The sequence below is a fragment of the Haliotis rubra genome, unplaced genomic scaffold, assembly GCF_003918875.1.
Source record: "Haliotis rubra isolate DU_JTF1 unplaced genomic scaffold, ASM391887v1 Scf181, whole genome shotgun sequence".
NCBI classification, from domain to species: domain Eukaryota; kingdom Metazoa; phylum Mollusca; class Gastropoda; order Lepetellida; family Haliotidae; genus Haliotis; species Haliotis rubra.
The window spans coordinates 164,516-183,131 of NW_025765792.1; the positions used below are offsets into that span (position 1 = coordinate 164,516).

General features: G+C 40.3%; 1 protein-coding gene across 1 annotated transcript in view; it reads right to left on the reverse strand.

The window, feature by feature from the left end:
- Positions 1 to 2,341: 2,341 nt before the first annotated feature.
- Positions 2,342 to 18,616, reverse strand: part of LOC124273485 (lisH domain-containing protein ARMC9-like) — a 39,902-nt gene continuing 23,627 nt past the window's right edge. The window contains exons 14-28 of the mRNA XM_046708754.1: positions 18,489 to 18,612; positions 17,871 to 17,885; positions 17,714 to 17,829; positions 15,406 to 15,482; positions 14,484 to 14,558; positions 13,176 to 13,266; positions 12,318 to 12,373; positions 12,011 to 12,142; positions 11,426 to 11,511; positions 10,308 to 10,347; positions 10,227 to 10,260; positions 8,800 to 8,881; positions 7,193 to 7,366; positions 5,181 to 5,208; positions 2,342 to 2,612 (exon numbers count right to left, since the gene is read on the reverse strand). Coding sequence (XP_046564710.1) covers positions 2,421 to 2,612; positions 5,181 to 5,208; positions 7,193 to 7,366; positions 8,800 to 8,881; positions 10,227 to 10,260; positions 10,308 to 10,347; positions 11,426 to 11,511; positions 12,011 to 12,142; positions 12,318 to 12,373; positions 13,176 to 13,266; positions 14,484 to 14,558; positions 15,406 to 15,482; positions 17,714 to 17,829; positions 17,871 to 17,885; positions 18,489 to 18,612 — 1,322 coding nt within the window. The 3' untranslated portion in view covers positions 2,342 to 2,420. The remainder of the gene's footprint in view (positions 2,613 to 5,180; positions 5,209 to 7,192; positions 7,367 to 8,799; positions 8,882 to 10,226; positions 10,261 to 10,307; positions 10,348 to 11,425; positions 11,512 to 12,010; positions 12,143 to 12,317; positions 12,374 to 13,175; positions 13,267 to 14,483; positions 14,559 to 15,405; positions 15,483 to 17,713; positions 17,830 to 17,870; positions 17,886 to 18,488; positions 18,613 to 18,616) is intronic.

The following is an 18,616-nucleotide window of genomic DNA, read 5'->3' on the forward strand; positions in this document are numbered from 1 at the left end:
GGTCTGGCTTTATATCATTAAGTTCATATGACCTGAGAAGGTTCTTATCCGACATCATCCTTTTGTTTGGACATCTTGACCAACTGGGCCAAGCTTGTCTTCAATCAAAACATTTGTAAACAACAGAACACAGAGAACCTTAGGCAACAAACCTGGCTAAAAGCCAGCCCAATACGACACCCTGTCGATAATTTGGAAGCCTCACAGAACCTAATGCCGTTTCCATGGCAGTTGGATACAGGCACTTGCATGATAAAGTCTTATACCAATAAGCACATACAATATTATTACATTTTAACACACCAGTAGAAGATACAACTGACAAAATATTCTTAGTACATCATCATCAGCTGTCTTATCTGCCAGCTTTCTGGCATTAAAGACCAATAATGGAAACTTTGTACTATCTAACCTTTAGGCCAGATTTTTTGTATTCAACAATATAAAAATACTCGACAGTGTGCTTCAATTAGTATAACAAGGGGTCATACGGGAAGTGATTTCAAGACATATCTGGGAATTGTACATTCATTCTGAATTGTGTGATTTTGGTGAAGATTTCACAGACATTTATATATGTAATTTGCAAGAACCTCTGATCTGTATGTAGATATACCTGTCCAGCAATTATCCATACTTAATATTTCATGGGCTTCTACACATCCTTTCATAAATATGGTATCTGTTGTACAGAGACACATTAATCATCAAACTGCTTGGCATGGTGTTCTAAATATGAAGCACAACAAACAGCATGGTAAGAAATACAGTAACATGCCTTCAACTTGCAGAAAAATGCCCAAAGAACACAGCTGACTATTTTTATTTGTGAAAAAAATAAATTAACTATTGACCATCTGTTGGAAGAAATATTTGAGCTCCAATAAATTAAAAATATATATGCTGATCTTAAACACAGGGATAGTTGGGAAGTTTGTTACAAGCTGGACAGCACCACACACATTAACTACCACACAGTGCACCACATAGTGAACCGATGTATTCACTCATGCTGGAGGGGCGTTGGGGTGGCCTAGTGGTTAAAGCGTTCGCTCGTCACGCCGGTTTGATTCCCCACATGGGTACAATGTGTTAAGTCCATTTCTGTTGTCCCTCGCCGTGATATTATTGGAATATTGCTAAAAGCAGCGTAAAACCATACTCACTCACTCATGCTGGAGGTACAGTACTGCACATGAAACTTCGAAACTTCTGTCGTAACTCTATAGTTTACCACAGGCTTACGAATGTTTTAATGCTACGGACGCTTTGTGAATCAGGGTCCTGGTGATGAAAATTATCAGGGCTTTTCAAAATGCCTGAGAACAAGAGACACCCAAGGTCAAATGTAAACAATCTGGGGAAGAATTGGACATTGACTCACTGACCTGAAGCAACCCTGCCTGTCATGGCACAATACTACCATGCACTGTTGAAAGATAAAATAGAAATATATCTTATGTCTCTACAGACATCCCCGGACATGACGCAATATCCCTTCCAAAAACACTTCCTGTGATCAGGATTTTTAATGATCCACTGATAGAAATTCCATAGCAATGTAGCCTTGTACACACACTTGAACCTATTTCATTGTTGGGGTGGTGGGATAGCCTAGTGGTTAAAGCGTTCGCTCATCACGCTGAAGACACAGGTTCAATTCCCCACATGGGTACATTGTGTGAAGCTGTGATATTGCTGGAATAATGCTAAAAGTGGCGTAAAACAATACTCACTCACTATTTCATTGGGAATTCAAGACTGGTCATTCTCTTTAGATGTTTCATATTTACAAGAGTTCCACCACTTCCTTAATCATACACAAATAACCAAATCTCCACTAACCAGCCATGCATGAATTCAGTAAATCAGTTAGCCAACATAAATCATTTATGTAATGAGTAGTCTTAATTATGTCCTGAACTCAACCTATAAACTTGGTATCATAATCTGATAAATATGCAGGTCTCAGTAACAGGAAATACATTAAACCCCATACATACAATGATTGTTTGATCAATAAATTATTGTCTGATGCTTCTGTTTAGATAGGGGTGTGTCTACAGACATGCCTGGACATCATTTGGCACTAGATGATAACTGGGGCGGTTCACTCAAGTCAAACATTGAATAATCCTGTCAATAAAATATATTTGTTGAGTAATAATATGTCTTAACCATAGATTAAGAAAAGAATGATATTGTACAGCAAAGAGAGATTACCTCCCTTTGTTTACTTTCATAATCATAGGAAACTGGAATAAATTATATCTAGTTAATATAATCATATTCATACTTTTGTTTGTTACTTATACAATACAGAAACATATTCAACTAATGATTTCCATGCAACATTTTTATTATTCCAGGACATGAAGCTCTTGAAAATTACACCTCCTCCAGTGGATTGGTCACCTCCTTCAACAAGCATCTTGATGGCGTACATGAAACAGATTGTCACATATCACAGCTGGTAATGGCCACGAGGTATAGAAGACTGTTAGTTCCACAACACAGAGACACCACAGAGCTATACAATGGTGCAAGGTTTCATCTGTTCTGTAGACTGTTGCTGGGGTGGCTTGTGGAGGCTTTCCTTGGACTTGAGCCACCTGCAATGTAAGGGAGGCTACTCTTACAACACTGCAGCAGGACTATCGTCCGTTTGGCTCAAAAGCGGACCGATGAATTGCAATCTAACTCGAAAACTTATAAACATAAAATACTCAATGAAGCACTGATCATAATGAAAACGTCAGACCAATTTTGAGAGGTGTTTAAGGGAGGTTTAACAAACTATCATTAAAATATCGACACAGTTCACTATTTGTTACGAGAGGAGGAGTGCAGAGAAAGGGACAGCCGGGTGTGCAAGAAAGGATGGAGATGGCACAGCACAGGTTAATGAATCAATAACTTTGTCGGCACTTGTGCACGTGCTTCTCTAACACCTGGCTGTCCCTTTCTGCAAATAGTGAACTGTGTCAATATTTTAATGATAGTTTGTAAACAACTTTTTTAATTTTAGGACATAACTTCTGCAAACAAATAACAGAGTTGGTCTGATATTTTGATTATGATCAGCGTTTCATTGAGTATGTTATGTATATTAGTTTTTGAGTTAGATTGCAATTCATCGGGCCGCTTTTGAGCCAAACGCACTATATGTGTTCAGACCAACATACTTTCCTGTCTTCTAGATAACCTAGAAGTACGCCAAGGGAGGAGAGAAAATGTTACACAGATAATGTTAGAGTTCATCTGAGGCCTGAAACAAAGGTCTTGTGAAGTAAATGTTTTCGTAACAATATGACAAATGTTTTATAAAGACATACTTTCAACCAAAGAGAGCTGAGAGCCTTGAAAAGATTTTTTCAAGAGAAATATGCCCTTGTAAAATGTAAATCAGATACATTTGTAACCTCAAGAGAGAATATGGAATTAATGATGATCCTCTTTAATTGACTAAATGTACTGTACTTAATATTTAAGATCCACTCTAACTGTGAGCACTGGTATGACCAAAGGACACAACTGAACAGCACTGATAGCGTATTGCCTTTTGGTCCACTGGGGTATGGTGAGTGAGTGAGTGAGTGAGTTAAAATTTAAAGTCACATTGGCAATATTTCAGCCATATTGTGACTAAAACTAGTTCTAAATTCATAATACATACATATAATATATAAAACCCTGTCAACGAAGGACAGTAAAATTACTAGATTATCACAAAATGAGTTAAAACTAGCTAGCATATATCTTTAAAAGTAGAAAACTATTTTTGGACAATACAATGTAAAAATGGGCTATATATCGCCAGCAACTGAAGGCTGATCACCATGCTAGGGACCATGGGGACTTACAGTACTTTGGCTACCTGCATGGACCCTAGCTGGATTTACACCATCCCTTCAGCCACTGGTGATTGTAGTGAAATTTAGCCATTATTTAAAACAACAATTATTCTTCGATTAAAATATTTTTGTAGGTCGAAATTGACTTTGAAAGTTGTGGGACTTACATACCCTCTCAGGAGGCACTGGGGTATGGTGACTATGAACAACTGATTAAAGGATTATAACCAGTGCTAATCTGGGATTTAAACCCATGACCAGTAGATCCTGGTAAGGTCAAGGGATATAACTCTGCACAGTACTCCTACGTGATGGCCCCCTTGACAACCAGGAACCAATATATGCACAACCAGGAACCACACATATATGCACGCGTGCACACACACACACACACACACACACACACACACACACACACACACACACACACAAGATATCACTTGTAAGTGAATGATACATAAATGAAATCAACTAAAACAAGAACAGGTTTTTGTAATAAAAACAACATTGTGTTGAGAGAAGGTGGTGAGACTGGTACATAGTACAATAAATAAATAAAGGATTACTAATTTCAAAATAATGTCATTCAGTTAGGAAGCAAAAGAGTAATTCATACATTTAGAAATATTGTAGTTCTGTTAACGAAAGATATTCAACCAGAGGCAAGATACACTGATTTAATTACATGGAGTTTGTTTTAATGTATTGTCGAATTGGTTCCTTTGTTCATAATATTTGAGGATGTCACCTCCCTGGAAAGAAAATGCTGAACCAAACATCTCTGATTCCATCTGAGATCAGGTCCTGATGGTTTACTGAAAAGCTTTGTTCCGCATATGTAGGATGTTGCTAACTTGGTTGCCTTCTTCCGAAGATGACAATATTTTAGCCTGATTCAGATCTATGGCAGGTCTGTAATCAATCCAGTGATCAACATCATGAGCATCGATCTACACAAATGGTATACGATGACATGTGTCAACCAAGTCAGCAACCCTGACCACCCGATCCGGTTAGTCGGCTCTTACGCCAAGCATGGGTTACTGAAGACCAACTCTACTCAGATCTTGATGGGTAACCTAACAATGGATACAGGTAACAAGAGGTACTGATGTCATATTGTCCTGACTGTACTACCCAAACATGGGCTCCAGAAGGACATTTCTGAATAGAATTCCCAACCAGAGTTTGAGAAATGCCACAGATCTGAGAATCTACCATGCATATTGGTCTTAAAAGTGTGTGTTTACAGAACCAAGGATTAGGGACCATGTACACAAAGACAGAAGGATTCAGCAGTGAGGACAGCCATGTCTCCATACTCACCTGCATACATCCAGTGACAACTATCATGCTAGGAAACAAACAGGTTGGAATACATAAAGCAAACTTCACGGTAGAAAGCCTTATCTCAACCAGTCTAAGTAAACTTAGTCTCAGTATTATTCATTACACAGCTATACTGAGTCTAACAAACCCTAGTAGAAGGTTGCGTCAGCTAACCTTTGAGCGACCTATGACCGTCCAATCAAATGCGAGATGGCTGAACGGATTTAACCAATCAGACAACGGCTACTGTTTAGGGTTTGCAGGACTTACAAAATTCCCCGGTCACTGATACTGATCTCTCAACAAACGAAAATCTGCATAAAACACAGATATTTGACCTGCAGTATATACGCTTTCTGATGACATGGTTACCATCAGCTAATATTTCTGCAAGCTGACATCCTTGAATATTGACAAAACGCCTATTTCAGCAACTGTTTACTCACTGTTGTGGCGTCCTCCATGTGCATCACTCGGAAGTGCGATCGTACGGAAAATAGCATTCGGAATCGTTCGGGTATAAACTTTTTCGAGGTAAAAGTTCAAAAGGTATGTGCGAATGTTAACTTTCGCGATTTGGTAAGCTGTGTTCTGATTGGTCGATTGAAAAGGTTAGCTGACGCGACCTTCTAATAGGTTTTTTTTAGACTCAGTATAAGCAGTGTAACGAATAATACTGAGCTTAAGTTTACTTAGACAGTATCTCCACCTACTTTTCATACATATATATACATGACCAATATATTTATTTATAATCATGTTTTCAGATTTTCTAGTTTGATACACTCAGCAATATTCCAACTATATTTTCTAGTTTGATACACCATGTGACAAAATACAAAAGAATACCACACATGTGGGGTGACTGAAAGGTTCTGTGTAAATGTCGTCACCAAAGTCACCAAAGGTGTTTTGTTCCACCAAGACAATGCACTGTGCACATGTCTGTTGTTGCCATGGCGACAATGCATGAATGTGGCTTGAAATCTTTGAGCATCCTCCATATTCGCCATATTTGGAACTATCAGGTCCCACCTGTTCACATACTCGTACTGGTGTGCATTTTGCAAATGATGATGACATAATTTCTTCTGCTGTGTTTGACTTTGTACACAAGCAGGAAGAAACATTTTACATTCAGGATATGAAGGCATCCAGTAATAGTTGACCTCAGAAGGGTTTGGTTGAAAACTAAAAATTAGCAACCACCAAAGCCAACACAACTAACAGCGTTAGTACCTACGCCGAAATGTCACACTCATTGCAATAAAGAAGTTGACTATCCATAGAACTTGGTTTTCCTTTAAGATATTTCATGTTTCCAAACACTGAAGTCAAATGTTACATAATAAAATGTTACAGTCATTGCTTTTACCAAACTTTTACCAACTGGAAGCTTGTGTCCAGTTAGAATGCTAGGTTAGCACTTCAGAATACATATTCTTTCTAGTTTTTTTCCATGTTTCTCTCCTGATAACAAAACGTTTTTTCCATGAGTTTCAGGAACAAATTCCAGTCATTCTACTCAGAGATCACAAAATTATCAACATGAGTGAGTGAGTTTAGTTTTACGCTGCACTCAGCAATATTCCAGCTATATGGCGGCGGTCTGTAAATAATCGAGTCTGGACCAGACAATCCAGTGATCAACATGAGCATCAATATACTCAATTGGGATAACGATGACATGTGTCAACCAAGTCAGCGAGCCTGACTACCCAATCAAGTTAGTCGCCTCTTATGACAAGCATGGGTTACTGAAGATCAATTCTAACCCGGATCTTCACAACATTAAGCTTAATATGTTGAAAGCATGTCCTATGTAAAAAAATAACATAAAATATTTAGTTTTCTAGTTCTATATTCAACACATCTAAAGCTTTTGCCTGCAGTCAGATAATCCAGATAGACCTGACCATGTACATTTTTCTAAAAGAAATAAAGTTAAACATTAAGATTTTGTATGGAACACACAGAGGATTGTATCCCATTTACTTCAGGTAACTTACCAGTTTTCCCTGCCGAACTTAGGACGGGGCCCTGACTCAGAATATTGGGGTTGAGGAGGGTTCTTGGAGATGGAACTTCTACTGGAGCCAGATGAGGGACGCTTCAAGTTATCAGGGCCTGGGGTTCGTGGAATGCGAGGGCGAGAACCAAAAGCACTTGCATACTCATTGACACTGAAAATAACATTGACATTTCATCCAACAGTTATCTCCCTTGACAATTTTCTCTGGCTACCTTCAGAGTTGTTACCTGCAACCTCTTTCAATGAGGTGAGGTGAAATTGGGTTTAACGTCGTGCTTGAGAATATTTCGCTCATATGACGTGCATGCGTGTGTATGTGTATGTGTGGCAGCTTGTACTAGCCCAGACTTAAGCTGGTTTTATAGTGCTAGCCCACTGAGATACCATGCCGCAGTGAAGCATGAATACCCCACTCAGACACATTAAACTGACTTCGAGCCGACCAGTCCTTGTTGTACCCATTAATGCCGAGCGCCAGGCAGTGACCAACAAGTATCATATTTTAATGTCTTTTGGAATGACGCGGTCGGGGATCAAACCCGCAACCTTCCGCACTCCGGGTGGACGCTCTAACCACTACACCACGGAGACGGTCCTCCTTCAATGAGTCTTCCGTAGCCAAACGTTTGATATTTAATGTCATGGTGACATTAAAGATAAAACAATTCTATACAATATACTGACAGAAGAAGTACAAATTATATGGATTGACAATTTCTTATTGCAGCAGACGTGGTTTTGGTGTAGATGCTTATACTGTTATCTAGGTCTGAACGTCTCCTCTATTGCAATAAGCTGTCAATCCATAAAATTAGTTCCTCTTCATCATACCAGCTTCTAAATGACACTAAAAGAATTCATGTTGACAGAAACTAAAAAGGTGACAGCCTTTGAGAGAAGCAAGGGCTTGGAACAATACATCATTGAAAGAAGAGAACTAGTTGTTATTTAGGAAACACACTGACAGATCAGACTTCTTTTGTGGTTATGACCTGTTCTTTTGAACACAGCTGTAATCAGTATCTTTTCAATAAAGCATCATAATGTTCCAGTAATTTTATTCATCAGTACATTATAAGTTGTTCACTTGTCACGAGGGGCATGGGTTGATGTACCCTCGATGTTTGTTTATGTTCCCTGAGCCCATAAACAAACATCGAGGGTAGATCAACCCATGGGCCCCAAGGGACCAGTGAACAACGTAATTATCTTACCGAACACCTTAATGTTAATTTTGAATTGTTTGAAGCACGTGTACAAATCTTTTTGTAGCCATCGCTAGATTTTGCTGACAAGAAAAACAGATTTAGAGTTATCTCCCTTCCATCAATTTGCATTCGCAAAACATCGGTAATTTCCGTACATCATACGTGATTCAATGTTATTCCAGATAAAGAATTACTTCCACGATGTACAGAATGAGTCGCCATTGACAGCGGGGTACATTGAAATGTTACTCACTTGATGCGGGTACATTGAAATAATAGAAGAGCATTGCCAAGCGGGTACATTGAAAATAATAGAGGTAAGATCAGCCAATCAATATGAGGTATATGAACCTACATTGTTTGCTCATGAACCTACTTTGCTCCTGCACCAAGTTTCTCCATTGCTTTAGTGGATGGTCTGAGGTGGCGGTCGCTAGCCTGACTTGATGTACGTCGGCCTGGGAAAAGAATCAACACTCATACAAGAGTAAGATTTGATGGGGATGCTGGATTAGAATTAAACATGACATCATATGATGATATAAGAGGCAATTAAACAGATTGGGTGGCTCAGTGACCTAGTTACACATGAGCCATCATACCCTAATGGCATGGATTGATGCTCACAATATCAATCCCTGGATTGTCTGGTGCAGGCCACCGTTGCATAGATTAAATACTGCTGGTGAAGTGTAATAAATCAAAATCTAAAGAGCTGAGTGTGGATTAACTGGCTACAATGTGTGACCTGGCTGACTGTGTGTTACTACTCTAGGTTTAACATATGTTATATTTGGGATTACACTTTTTCAGTAAAGTACAGATTCTAGTACTTTTTGTGGGTTGGCTAACTAAATTACTTTTTAAAGAACTGCGGACATCATGCATTTAGTTGCTATCTTGGGTGACCAATGGGACTATACACCAATGTGAAAAACCTGACATATGTTACATTTGACCACTTTCTAAAATGGCATTGTGTATTTCATATTCTAGGTTTGTTTGTTTGTCTGTCTGTTTGTTTGTTGTTTAACACTGCACTCAGCAATATTCCATCTACATTGCAGCAGTCTGAAAATATCGAGTCTGGACCAGACAATCCAATGATCAACATCATAAGCATCGATGTCAACCAAGTCAGTGAGCCTGACCACCCGATCCCATTAGTTGGCTCTTGCAACAAGCACGGGTTGCTGAAGACCAATTCTAACCCGGATATCCACGAGGCATTACTCTAGGTGTCAACGATATGTTATCCTGACCAAGACTTGATTATTGAACAGTGTATCGAATATGACTATTATAATGCTTATGTTGGATAACATTTACTTCTTTCCCTCAGCAACAAGATCCGATACCCAGGTGTGGAAATAACTTTAAATTTGCTAGTGTACTCTGGTACAGTGGCACATGTAAAATCACTTGCCCTGATAATTTTTCCACTATACCGGCCGTTTTCTTGTTGATTTTTAAAATAAACAACATAATTAATATTGGAAAGTCAACTGGACACCGGTACAGTGTGATATACAAATTTGCTTGCCCGACAGAAAAAAACACTGGACTTGGGCGTCGGGCAATGGGTTATTTCCACTCTTGATACCATATGTTTTAACTTGTTTATTTGTTTAAAGCCATTGTCAGCAATATTCATCTGTATGAAGGCGGTCTGTAAAAGAATAAAGTTTTGACAGGACTATTCGGTGAATGATGTTGGAAGCTACAATCCAATCACCAGGATACGATAACACAAGTCACTGAATAAAGCCATCTATATAGTGTCAGAATAGATCGTGTACGTACCGCTCTCCTGAGAATTGGGTCGACTGCCACTGCGTGTAGGTGGTCGTACTGTTATATCCTTGCTTCCTGTGTTCGGCCGGCTGGGATTGTTGCGTGATGGAGGCCTATCACCTCCCCCGTACTATACCAAGGGAGACAACCACATTTACATTGTCAGTGGATTCTAGATGTTCCAATGTGTTGTATGACATAAATGACAGTGAAACATCACAATACAATACTGAAATTTCACTATGAAAACTTTGTCTTAAATGCACAGCCTATACTAAAAGGATAATAGTTACAAACAAAGTAGAATAAGAGTTATATGGAACACAATCAAACTTACACTGGCGCATTTCCTACTTCCCAGTCACAAAACATTGTGAGACGTTTGTCAAACAAGTCTACAATAGGACAACTCTTAATTATGTTCTTGAAAGGCACATTTACTATCATTAAAGCCAATGCTAAAAACTGAACATACTTTGAGATGTAAATCAGTTGAGTCGAAAACACATAAAATCCAATAAAATTTATCAATGATTTGAGTTACTTATTCTCACATGACTAACAGTAACTTATGTGTATTATCACCTACACATTTTGATGAATAAGTATGTAAAATAAAAGAGATGTGGTGGTGGTGGTGGTGGAATTGGGTTTAACATCGTGCTTGAGAATATTTCGCTCATATGACGACGTGCATGCGTGTGTATGTGTATGTGCGGCTGCTTGTACTAGCCCAGACTGAAGCTGGTTTTATAGTGCTAGCCCACTGAGATACCATGCCGCAGTGAAGCAAGAATACCCCACTCAGACACATTATACTGACTCCGAGCCGACCAGTCCTTGTTGTACCCATTAATGCCGAGCGCCAGGCAGGGACCAACAAGTACCATATGTTAACGTCTTTTGGTATGACCCAGCCGGGGATCGAACCAGCGACCTTCCTCGACTCGGGCGGCTTAACCACTCACTACACCACTGCGCGGCGGTCAAAAAGAGATGTGCCTTACAGGGTTTGATGTTGTGTATGTTATTAATCACGAATAGACACAAGTACATTTATCAAGCTTAAGTCAATTGACCTTATTGTCATCATCTTCTAAAATGTCTTATAATTATAATGTTTATAAAAGTCTGACAAAGTCTCATTCTAGCCTATCATCACATCATGCCACTATCACACTCATGGGCTAATACACTCAGTGACTCACCGTGGTGCTGTGTTTTCTGCTGCTCGTCTCTGACTGGGGGTGGCTGGGCGTGTCAGGGGCTCGTGCATTGATACTCGGTCTGTATGCTGTAGGAGAGATGAGATAATGAGTCCCAGTACATAGTGCCTTGCAAAAGCAGCATGCTTGTCTATATAGCAACTCACCCTCTTCCTGCTAGAACAGTCTGGACTCCATGGCTTCTACCTGACTACATTGTACACCCAACTCACCCTCTTCCTGCTGGAGCTGTCTGCCTCACCCTGGTAGTCTACACACAACATGGACTCCATGGCTTCTACCTGACTACATTGTACACCCAACTCACCCTCTTCCTGCTGGAGCTGTCTGCCTCACCCTGGCCTCTCCAGCTGGAGCTGTCTGCCTCACCCTGGTAGTCTACACACAACATATACACCATGGCTTATACCAACACCTGACTCCATTGTATACCCTACATTGTACACCCAACTCACCCTCTTCCAGCTTGAGCTGTCCAACTCACCCTGGTAGTCTACACACAAGATCTTCCTGCTAGAAGACTGGATTCCATGGCTTCTACCTGACTACATTGTATACCCAACTCACCCTCTTCTTGCTGGAGCTGTCTGCCTCACCCTGGTAGTCTCGACACAACATGGACTCCCCGGCCAGTTCACCAGGCTGAGGTCTGATCATCTCCTCCTTGTCCAAATCAGCCTCTAAAGCGTCTTGGTCCTCCTGGAAGAATACGATGAATACGATTTGCATTTAGAAGCTGGTATGATGAAGACAAACAAATTTTATGGATTGACAACTCCTGTATTGCAATACAGGCCACCAATATATGTTATTAACGTCATGAATCTCCAGAGAACATTTTAAACAGCCTTCCACCGTTTATATTATTCCTCACCTCATCATCATCATCTTCTTCCTCATCATCAGACTCATACTCATCACCAGCTTCATCTGGAGCAAGAAACATCAACAAAATCTGAATCTTTTACTGGTCTGTAACACTCACTCCATCGCTATATGATGGTGTAAGTAACTGAGTCTGGACCACACAAGTCAGTGACTGATCTTATAAACAAACACCAACAAAGTTGGGGTAATATGACTCTCAATCAACCACACTATTGACCACAAATCTATTAAGTCAATGCTTATGCCAGCATAGAATCCTGGGGACCTATTCTAATCCAGAGTCCCTATAGGTATCAGAGTCATGTACATTAATACACTGCAACTCTAAACATGATAGGGGCGGTGGGGTAGTCTAGTGGTTAAAGCGTTGGCTCGTCACGCCAAAGACCCGGGTTCGATTCCCCACATGGGTACAATGTGTGAAGCCCATTTCTGGTGTTCCCCGCCGTGATGTTGCTGGAATATTGCTAAAAGCGGCGTAAAACCAAACTCAGTCAGTCTAAACATGATGGATCTCTTTTGTCTTGGATCCCATGGCTGCCAGGATCTGCTGGTCATTGGTCTGAATCCCAGATTTGCCCTGATTCTGATCCTTGCTTTTTCAAATTGCATTTTTGAAAGGCAGGGCCGTAGTTGACTTTTCTTAATCCACTATCCACGTTAAAAGAGTGTTATATCAATACTTTGATGTACAAAAAATAATCTGTGAAAAAATACTAGAGAGCGTAGCCTCCTTAGCCTGGTGAGCCCCTCAGCGCTACATACGGCCCTGAAAGGGGACCAGTGATATGTATAGTATTAAAAAATATTTGTCTACATCGTCAAAAACTCAGTGAAGACTTACTTGAATTTAATTGTTTAATGATGAACTCTATCTGCCTGTTCATGTCTTGTTGCCCATCTTTTATAAAACATCGAAGAATTTCTTCCATATCCTGAAATAAAGTGTTTGGCATGAAGGTAGAGAAAGTGAGGTGAGGTGAAACTGGGTTTAACGTCGTGCTTGAGAATATTTCACTCATGTGACGACGTACATGCGTGTGTATGTGAATGTGCGGCTGCTTGTACTAGCCCAGACTTAAGCTGGTTTTATAGTGCTAGTCCACTGAGATACCATGCCACAGTGAAGCATGAATACCCCACTCAGACACATTATACTGACTCCGAGCCGACCAGTCCTTGTTGTACCCATTAATGCCGAGCGCCAGACCAACAAGTACCATATTTTAACATTTTTGGGTATGATGCGGTCCGGGATCGAACCCGCGACCTTCTGCTCTCCGGGCGGATGCTCTAACAACTACACCATGGAGACGTTCCTCCTTCAGTGAGTCTTCCGGAGCCAAACATTTGATATCTAATGTCATGGTGACATTAAAGATAAAACAATTCTATACAATATACTGACAGAAGAATATACTGACAAATTATATGGATTGACAATTTCTTATTGCAGCAGATGTGATGTCTCGGTGTAGATGCTAACACCGTTATCCTCGTGTGAACGTCTCCTCTATTGCAATAAGTTGTCAATCCGAGCGCCAGGCAGGCACCAACAAGTACCATATTTTAACGTCTTTTGGTATGACGCGGTCGGGGATCAAACCCACGACCTTCCGCTCTCCGGGCGGACGCTCTAACCACTACACCACGGAGGCGGTGAAGGTTGGGAAGCTATCTGAGCTTACATGCTAGTACTCAGGTTGATTGTTGTTTAATGCCACACTCAGCAATATTCCAGACAAATAATGTCCATCTGTAAATAATTCAGTCTATGTTAGAGCAATAGACTATCCATTGATTGACATCGTCGATTGAACCCGCCCAATATGTATATGATGACATGTGTCAATCAAGTTAGTGAACCTGACCACGTAATCCCATTAGTTGCCTCTTACAGCAAGCATAGATGGATGAGAGCAAAGTGTAGCCTGGATCTTCACTAATTAGAAATTCAAATATTTTAAAGTATTAAAATCAAGGAGATTCAAACCACTGATCTTAAATAAGCACTTTTCAAGATCAACTCAAGTACTTTTCAAAGTTTCTCTGAACCATGGCAGTGTAATGGGGTTCTACTCAGCCACATTTCACTGTAGCAACATAGTAGGGTTATCACCAGATGCTGGTCATGCTCCTTGTAATAACATACCATAGCTTTAGCTGCTTCTCTGATGGAGGGAATGGCCAGGATGCTGTACAAGGCACCATTCACATAGGGCAGTATCTGTAAGGAAACAAAGAGGATAACATTTCCACAGCTTAGATTTATGGTCACCTAGGAATTTCAGTAATATGGGTTCCCATTTGCACAGAATGTTGTAGAAGTTGTAACATGGCTTGTCAGCATGTTGTGAGGGAAATGAAAGTGAGGTTGGTTGAACTTTTAACAGTTGTCCAGTTATAACCTTGGATATAAGCACAACATGGGAGGAAAGCTCAAAGAAATGCTGGTCCATGATTTAACCATGAACCCTGTGCATGGCTCCAGTGCTGAAAAAGCTGGAATCATAGTCAGTAATTTGAATCCATGATTATAGATTTCTGTCATGTCTCAGCATGCAATACTTCACAGCAAATTGTGGCATCTGAGACAACTGGTACCCCCATAACATATCTTTAATTCATGATCAAAATAAGTGAGGTAATAAAACACAATGTGATACCCACAAGTTATAATGAATTCCCAGTTTGATGAGATTACAGTATAAAGTTACATGGGGAGGTCCATGGCAACTTGATTCATCAAACATAGAGAAAAGTTACTGTAAACAGGGTGCATCTGGATGTGTGTTGTCATATAAGGTAGGGATATCAGGTTCTGTTTCTTTATTTCTGCTCTACCAAGCCAGACAGTCCAGAGACTGATATCATAAGCAATCATCAACATCATCAAGGCATCTAACCATGGCACACTGAGCCAATAGTTATTAAGACTGGAATTTTCCTGGACCAATTCTGACCCAGAATCCCTAATGGCTTGTACTAGACAATCCTTATAACATGCAAGTAGGCAATACTTCAGCTATAAGACCTGAAAATAATAATCTAGGTGGTTGCACTATAAATTTTACCTCTGTGTTGTCATGGCCCAGGAGATCACTGAGAACTTTCAGAGTCTGGCGAGCATTTTTGGCACATCGCTTCTTTCCTACAAATGTAACAAGAAGACAAAGTCATCAATATCTCCTGCCCTCGCAAAATACTCTTTGTGAATATGTCTACTAGTTATGATTATGTCAAATGTTTTGGAGTGTAAAGTGGAAGGAGAGTATTGAAAGGTTTTAAGATCTGCTCCAGAGAGGAGCACTACCATCAAACCAGTTCAACTTGTTGCCATTGCAACAAGATGACATCCTTAGCCACAGCATAAGTCACGTTTCAATGGAAACACAAAAAAATTAAATTCATATCTGGGTCTAACCCCCAAAAGCCACATCTAGGGATCATGCTTGAAATGTGTACCAAGTTTGATGAAGCTAGCATGTGTAGTTGGGGAGATCTGCTCCGGACAAGATGACATCCTCATAGCCACAGCATGTCACGTTTCCATGGAAACAGCAAAAACTAAAATTCGTATCTGGGTCTAACCCCCAAAAGGCACATCTAGGCATCATGCTTGATATGTGTACCAAGTCGATGAAGCTAGCATGTATAGTTTAGGAGATCTGCTCCGGACAAGATGACATCCTCAGTCACAGCATAAGTCACGTTTCCATGGAAACCGCAAAAAATAAAATTCACATCTGGGTCTAACCCCCAAGAGGCACATCTAGGGATCATGGTTGACATGTGTACCAAGTTTAGTTAAGCTATCACGAATAGTTTAGGAGATATGCTTCGGACAAAGTGTGACGGACGGACGCACGGATGGACGGACGGAACTCGTTTCTATATCCCCCGCAACAATGAAGTTGCGGGGGATAATTAAACCCAACATTTTAGTCTCATTTTATGGTCTGAGTTTTTAAATTTGTTGTCTGATGCTGAACTCGGTTATATTCTAGTTATATGGTGGCTGCCTGTATAGGTCCGTCTCCTATATTCTCGTGGGTTTTCTATTCTCGCGGTAAACACGTTTTCTGCTGAATTCGCCGATGCGCGACACCGAGCGGTTGTTTACATCACCGTCTGTAACTAGGAAGTGGTCTGCAAGTGATCAAAATCTTGCAATGTCACGAATATTGGGGAGTTTATACCAACATGGACATATCATAACATTTTCCGCCCTTTCCGACAGGATTGCTCCTCCATACACTCCATAATGTTAATTCCTCGTTATACCACGAGAATGGGAGAAATCTCATTTCGTCAATGGCAGATGACATTGTTTATCACCGGGCTCACAAGTGGTAATTCACCTGATGGATCTAGCAGCTGATAGATGTAGATGTTAAAGAGAAGGCCCTTTCTTTAAAAACAACTATCATTCATACGATAAGAGTTGTTTGTGTTATTTTTTCAGCCGATATCCGTAAGTACCGCGAGAATAGGAAACGCCATTCTACATAATCTGTGTGAGACATTTCTGTAACTGATATAATGAGCCTTAATCCATGCTATCAGGGTACATGTCTGAGTCTGACCACCCGATCCTCAAAATCCCCTCTTGCAATCAGCATAGGTTGATTTGGATACATTTCTAGCTTGACCTAGCAGAACCTAGCAGCTCTGAGTAGTCTGCACCTGAATCACCATGGACATGATCAGCATAGGAAACCAGCAATCAAATCTCCCATTTAGTCCCCATAGTGCTGATCAGTATGTGAAACTGAGAAGCAATTCTGCCACGAATCCCTATAGGGCAAATCAGCATAGAAAAGTGGGAAATATTTCTAACATATATGACATGACAGCAGGGCCAATAAACAAACAAAACTGGGGACCAGTTCTACCATGAAATCCCAATGGGGCTGATCAGCATATACAACTGGGGATAAGTTCCCTCGTGGAATCCTTATGGGATTCGGCAAAAGAAACTGGGAATCATGTCCACCCAAGAGTCCCCATGAGGCAGGGTTATGATCCAAGGCCACAAAGCTACCATAGGATTCATATGATCTTAACTCTGATACGTTAACATTGACATCGACTGTCCTTGCACTACAATCACTAAGTGTCCCAATCCACAAAGCGTTCGTAAATTTACAACCAGTCGTAACTCTATACCTTATCATAAACTTATGAACAGTTTGGTGCTACCAATGTTTTGTGGATCGGGCCCCAGGCCATTAAGATTCTGTTTTTTAGCAATATTTTGCAAACAGTTTTCACTGAGGTAACATATCCTTTGAGAGCAAGATCCAATCAAACTAAAATAACCTAGAGCTATTGTATGATATTAATGTAAACAATATATACACAAAACTTAACCAAACGTACCAGAAGTTCGGAGACAGAGGTTCATGAGTAATGCCACAGAGTACTCCAGGGTGTAGTCTGATAGGGAGTCGTTGTCCTCCAGCACTCCAACCAGCCACTCGATCACTCCCCCTTGTCTATCATGGCCGACTGCAGGGCTGTTCCTCTAAATCCCAACGTCTGCAGAATCCTTCTCCTAAATAGCTCTAAAGTGCAGCAGTAGCAGTAGAGATCTCTTGGTTCTCTAAATCCTAAAAGTAGAGCAGTAGGTTCTCTAAATCTCTAAAAGCAGCAGAATCTCAAGGTTCTCTAAATCAGTAGGAATCTCTCAAGGTTCTCTAAATCTCTAAAGTAGAGCAGTAGAAGGTTCTCTAAATCTAGAGCAGTAGAATCTCAAGGTTCTCTAAATCTCTAAAGTAGAGCAGTAGAATCTCAAGGTTCTCTAAATCTCTAAAAAGAGCAGTAGAATCTCAAGTCTAAATCTCTAAATAGAGCTCAAGGTTCTCTAAATCTCTAAAGTAGAGCAGTAGAATCTCAAGGTTCTCTAAAAGTAGAGCAGTAGAATCTCAAGGTTTCTCTAAATCTCTAAAAGTAGAGCAGTAGAATCTCAGAGCAGTAGAATCTCAAGGTTCTCTAAATCTCTAAAGTAGAGCAGTAGAATCTCATGGTTCTCTAAATCTCTAAAGTAGAGCAGTAGCATCTCATGTTCAAATTAATGAGAGCAATATATTAATGAAACCAGTGACATTAAATGAAGGAGTTTTCCATGTATGAAGACTGTGGTTACCATGATTACCTGAGACTCAGTTTCTGCAAGGCTCCAAGAATCATTTCCCGGGTGAGAGAATCCTTGTCTTCACTACGCAGGTTGTCCATCAAGGACGGCATCAGCTCACTGTTTAACGCCAGGTATGACCGTCCTTA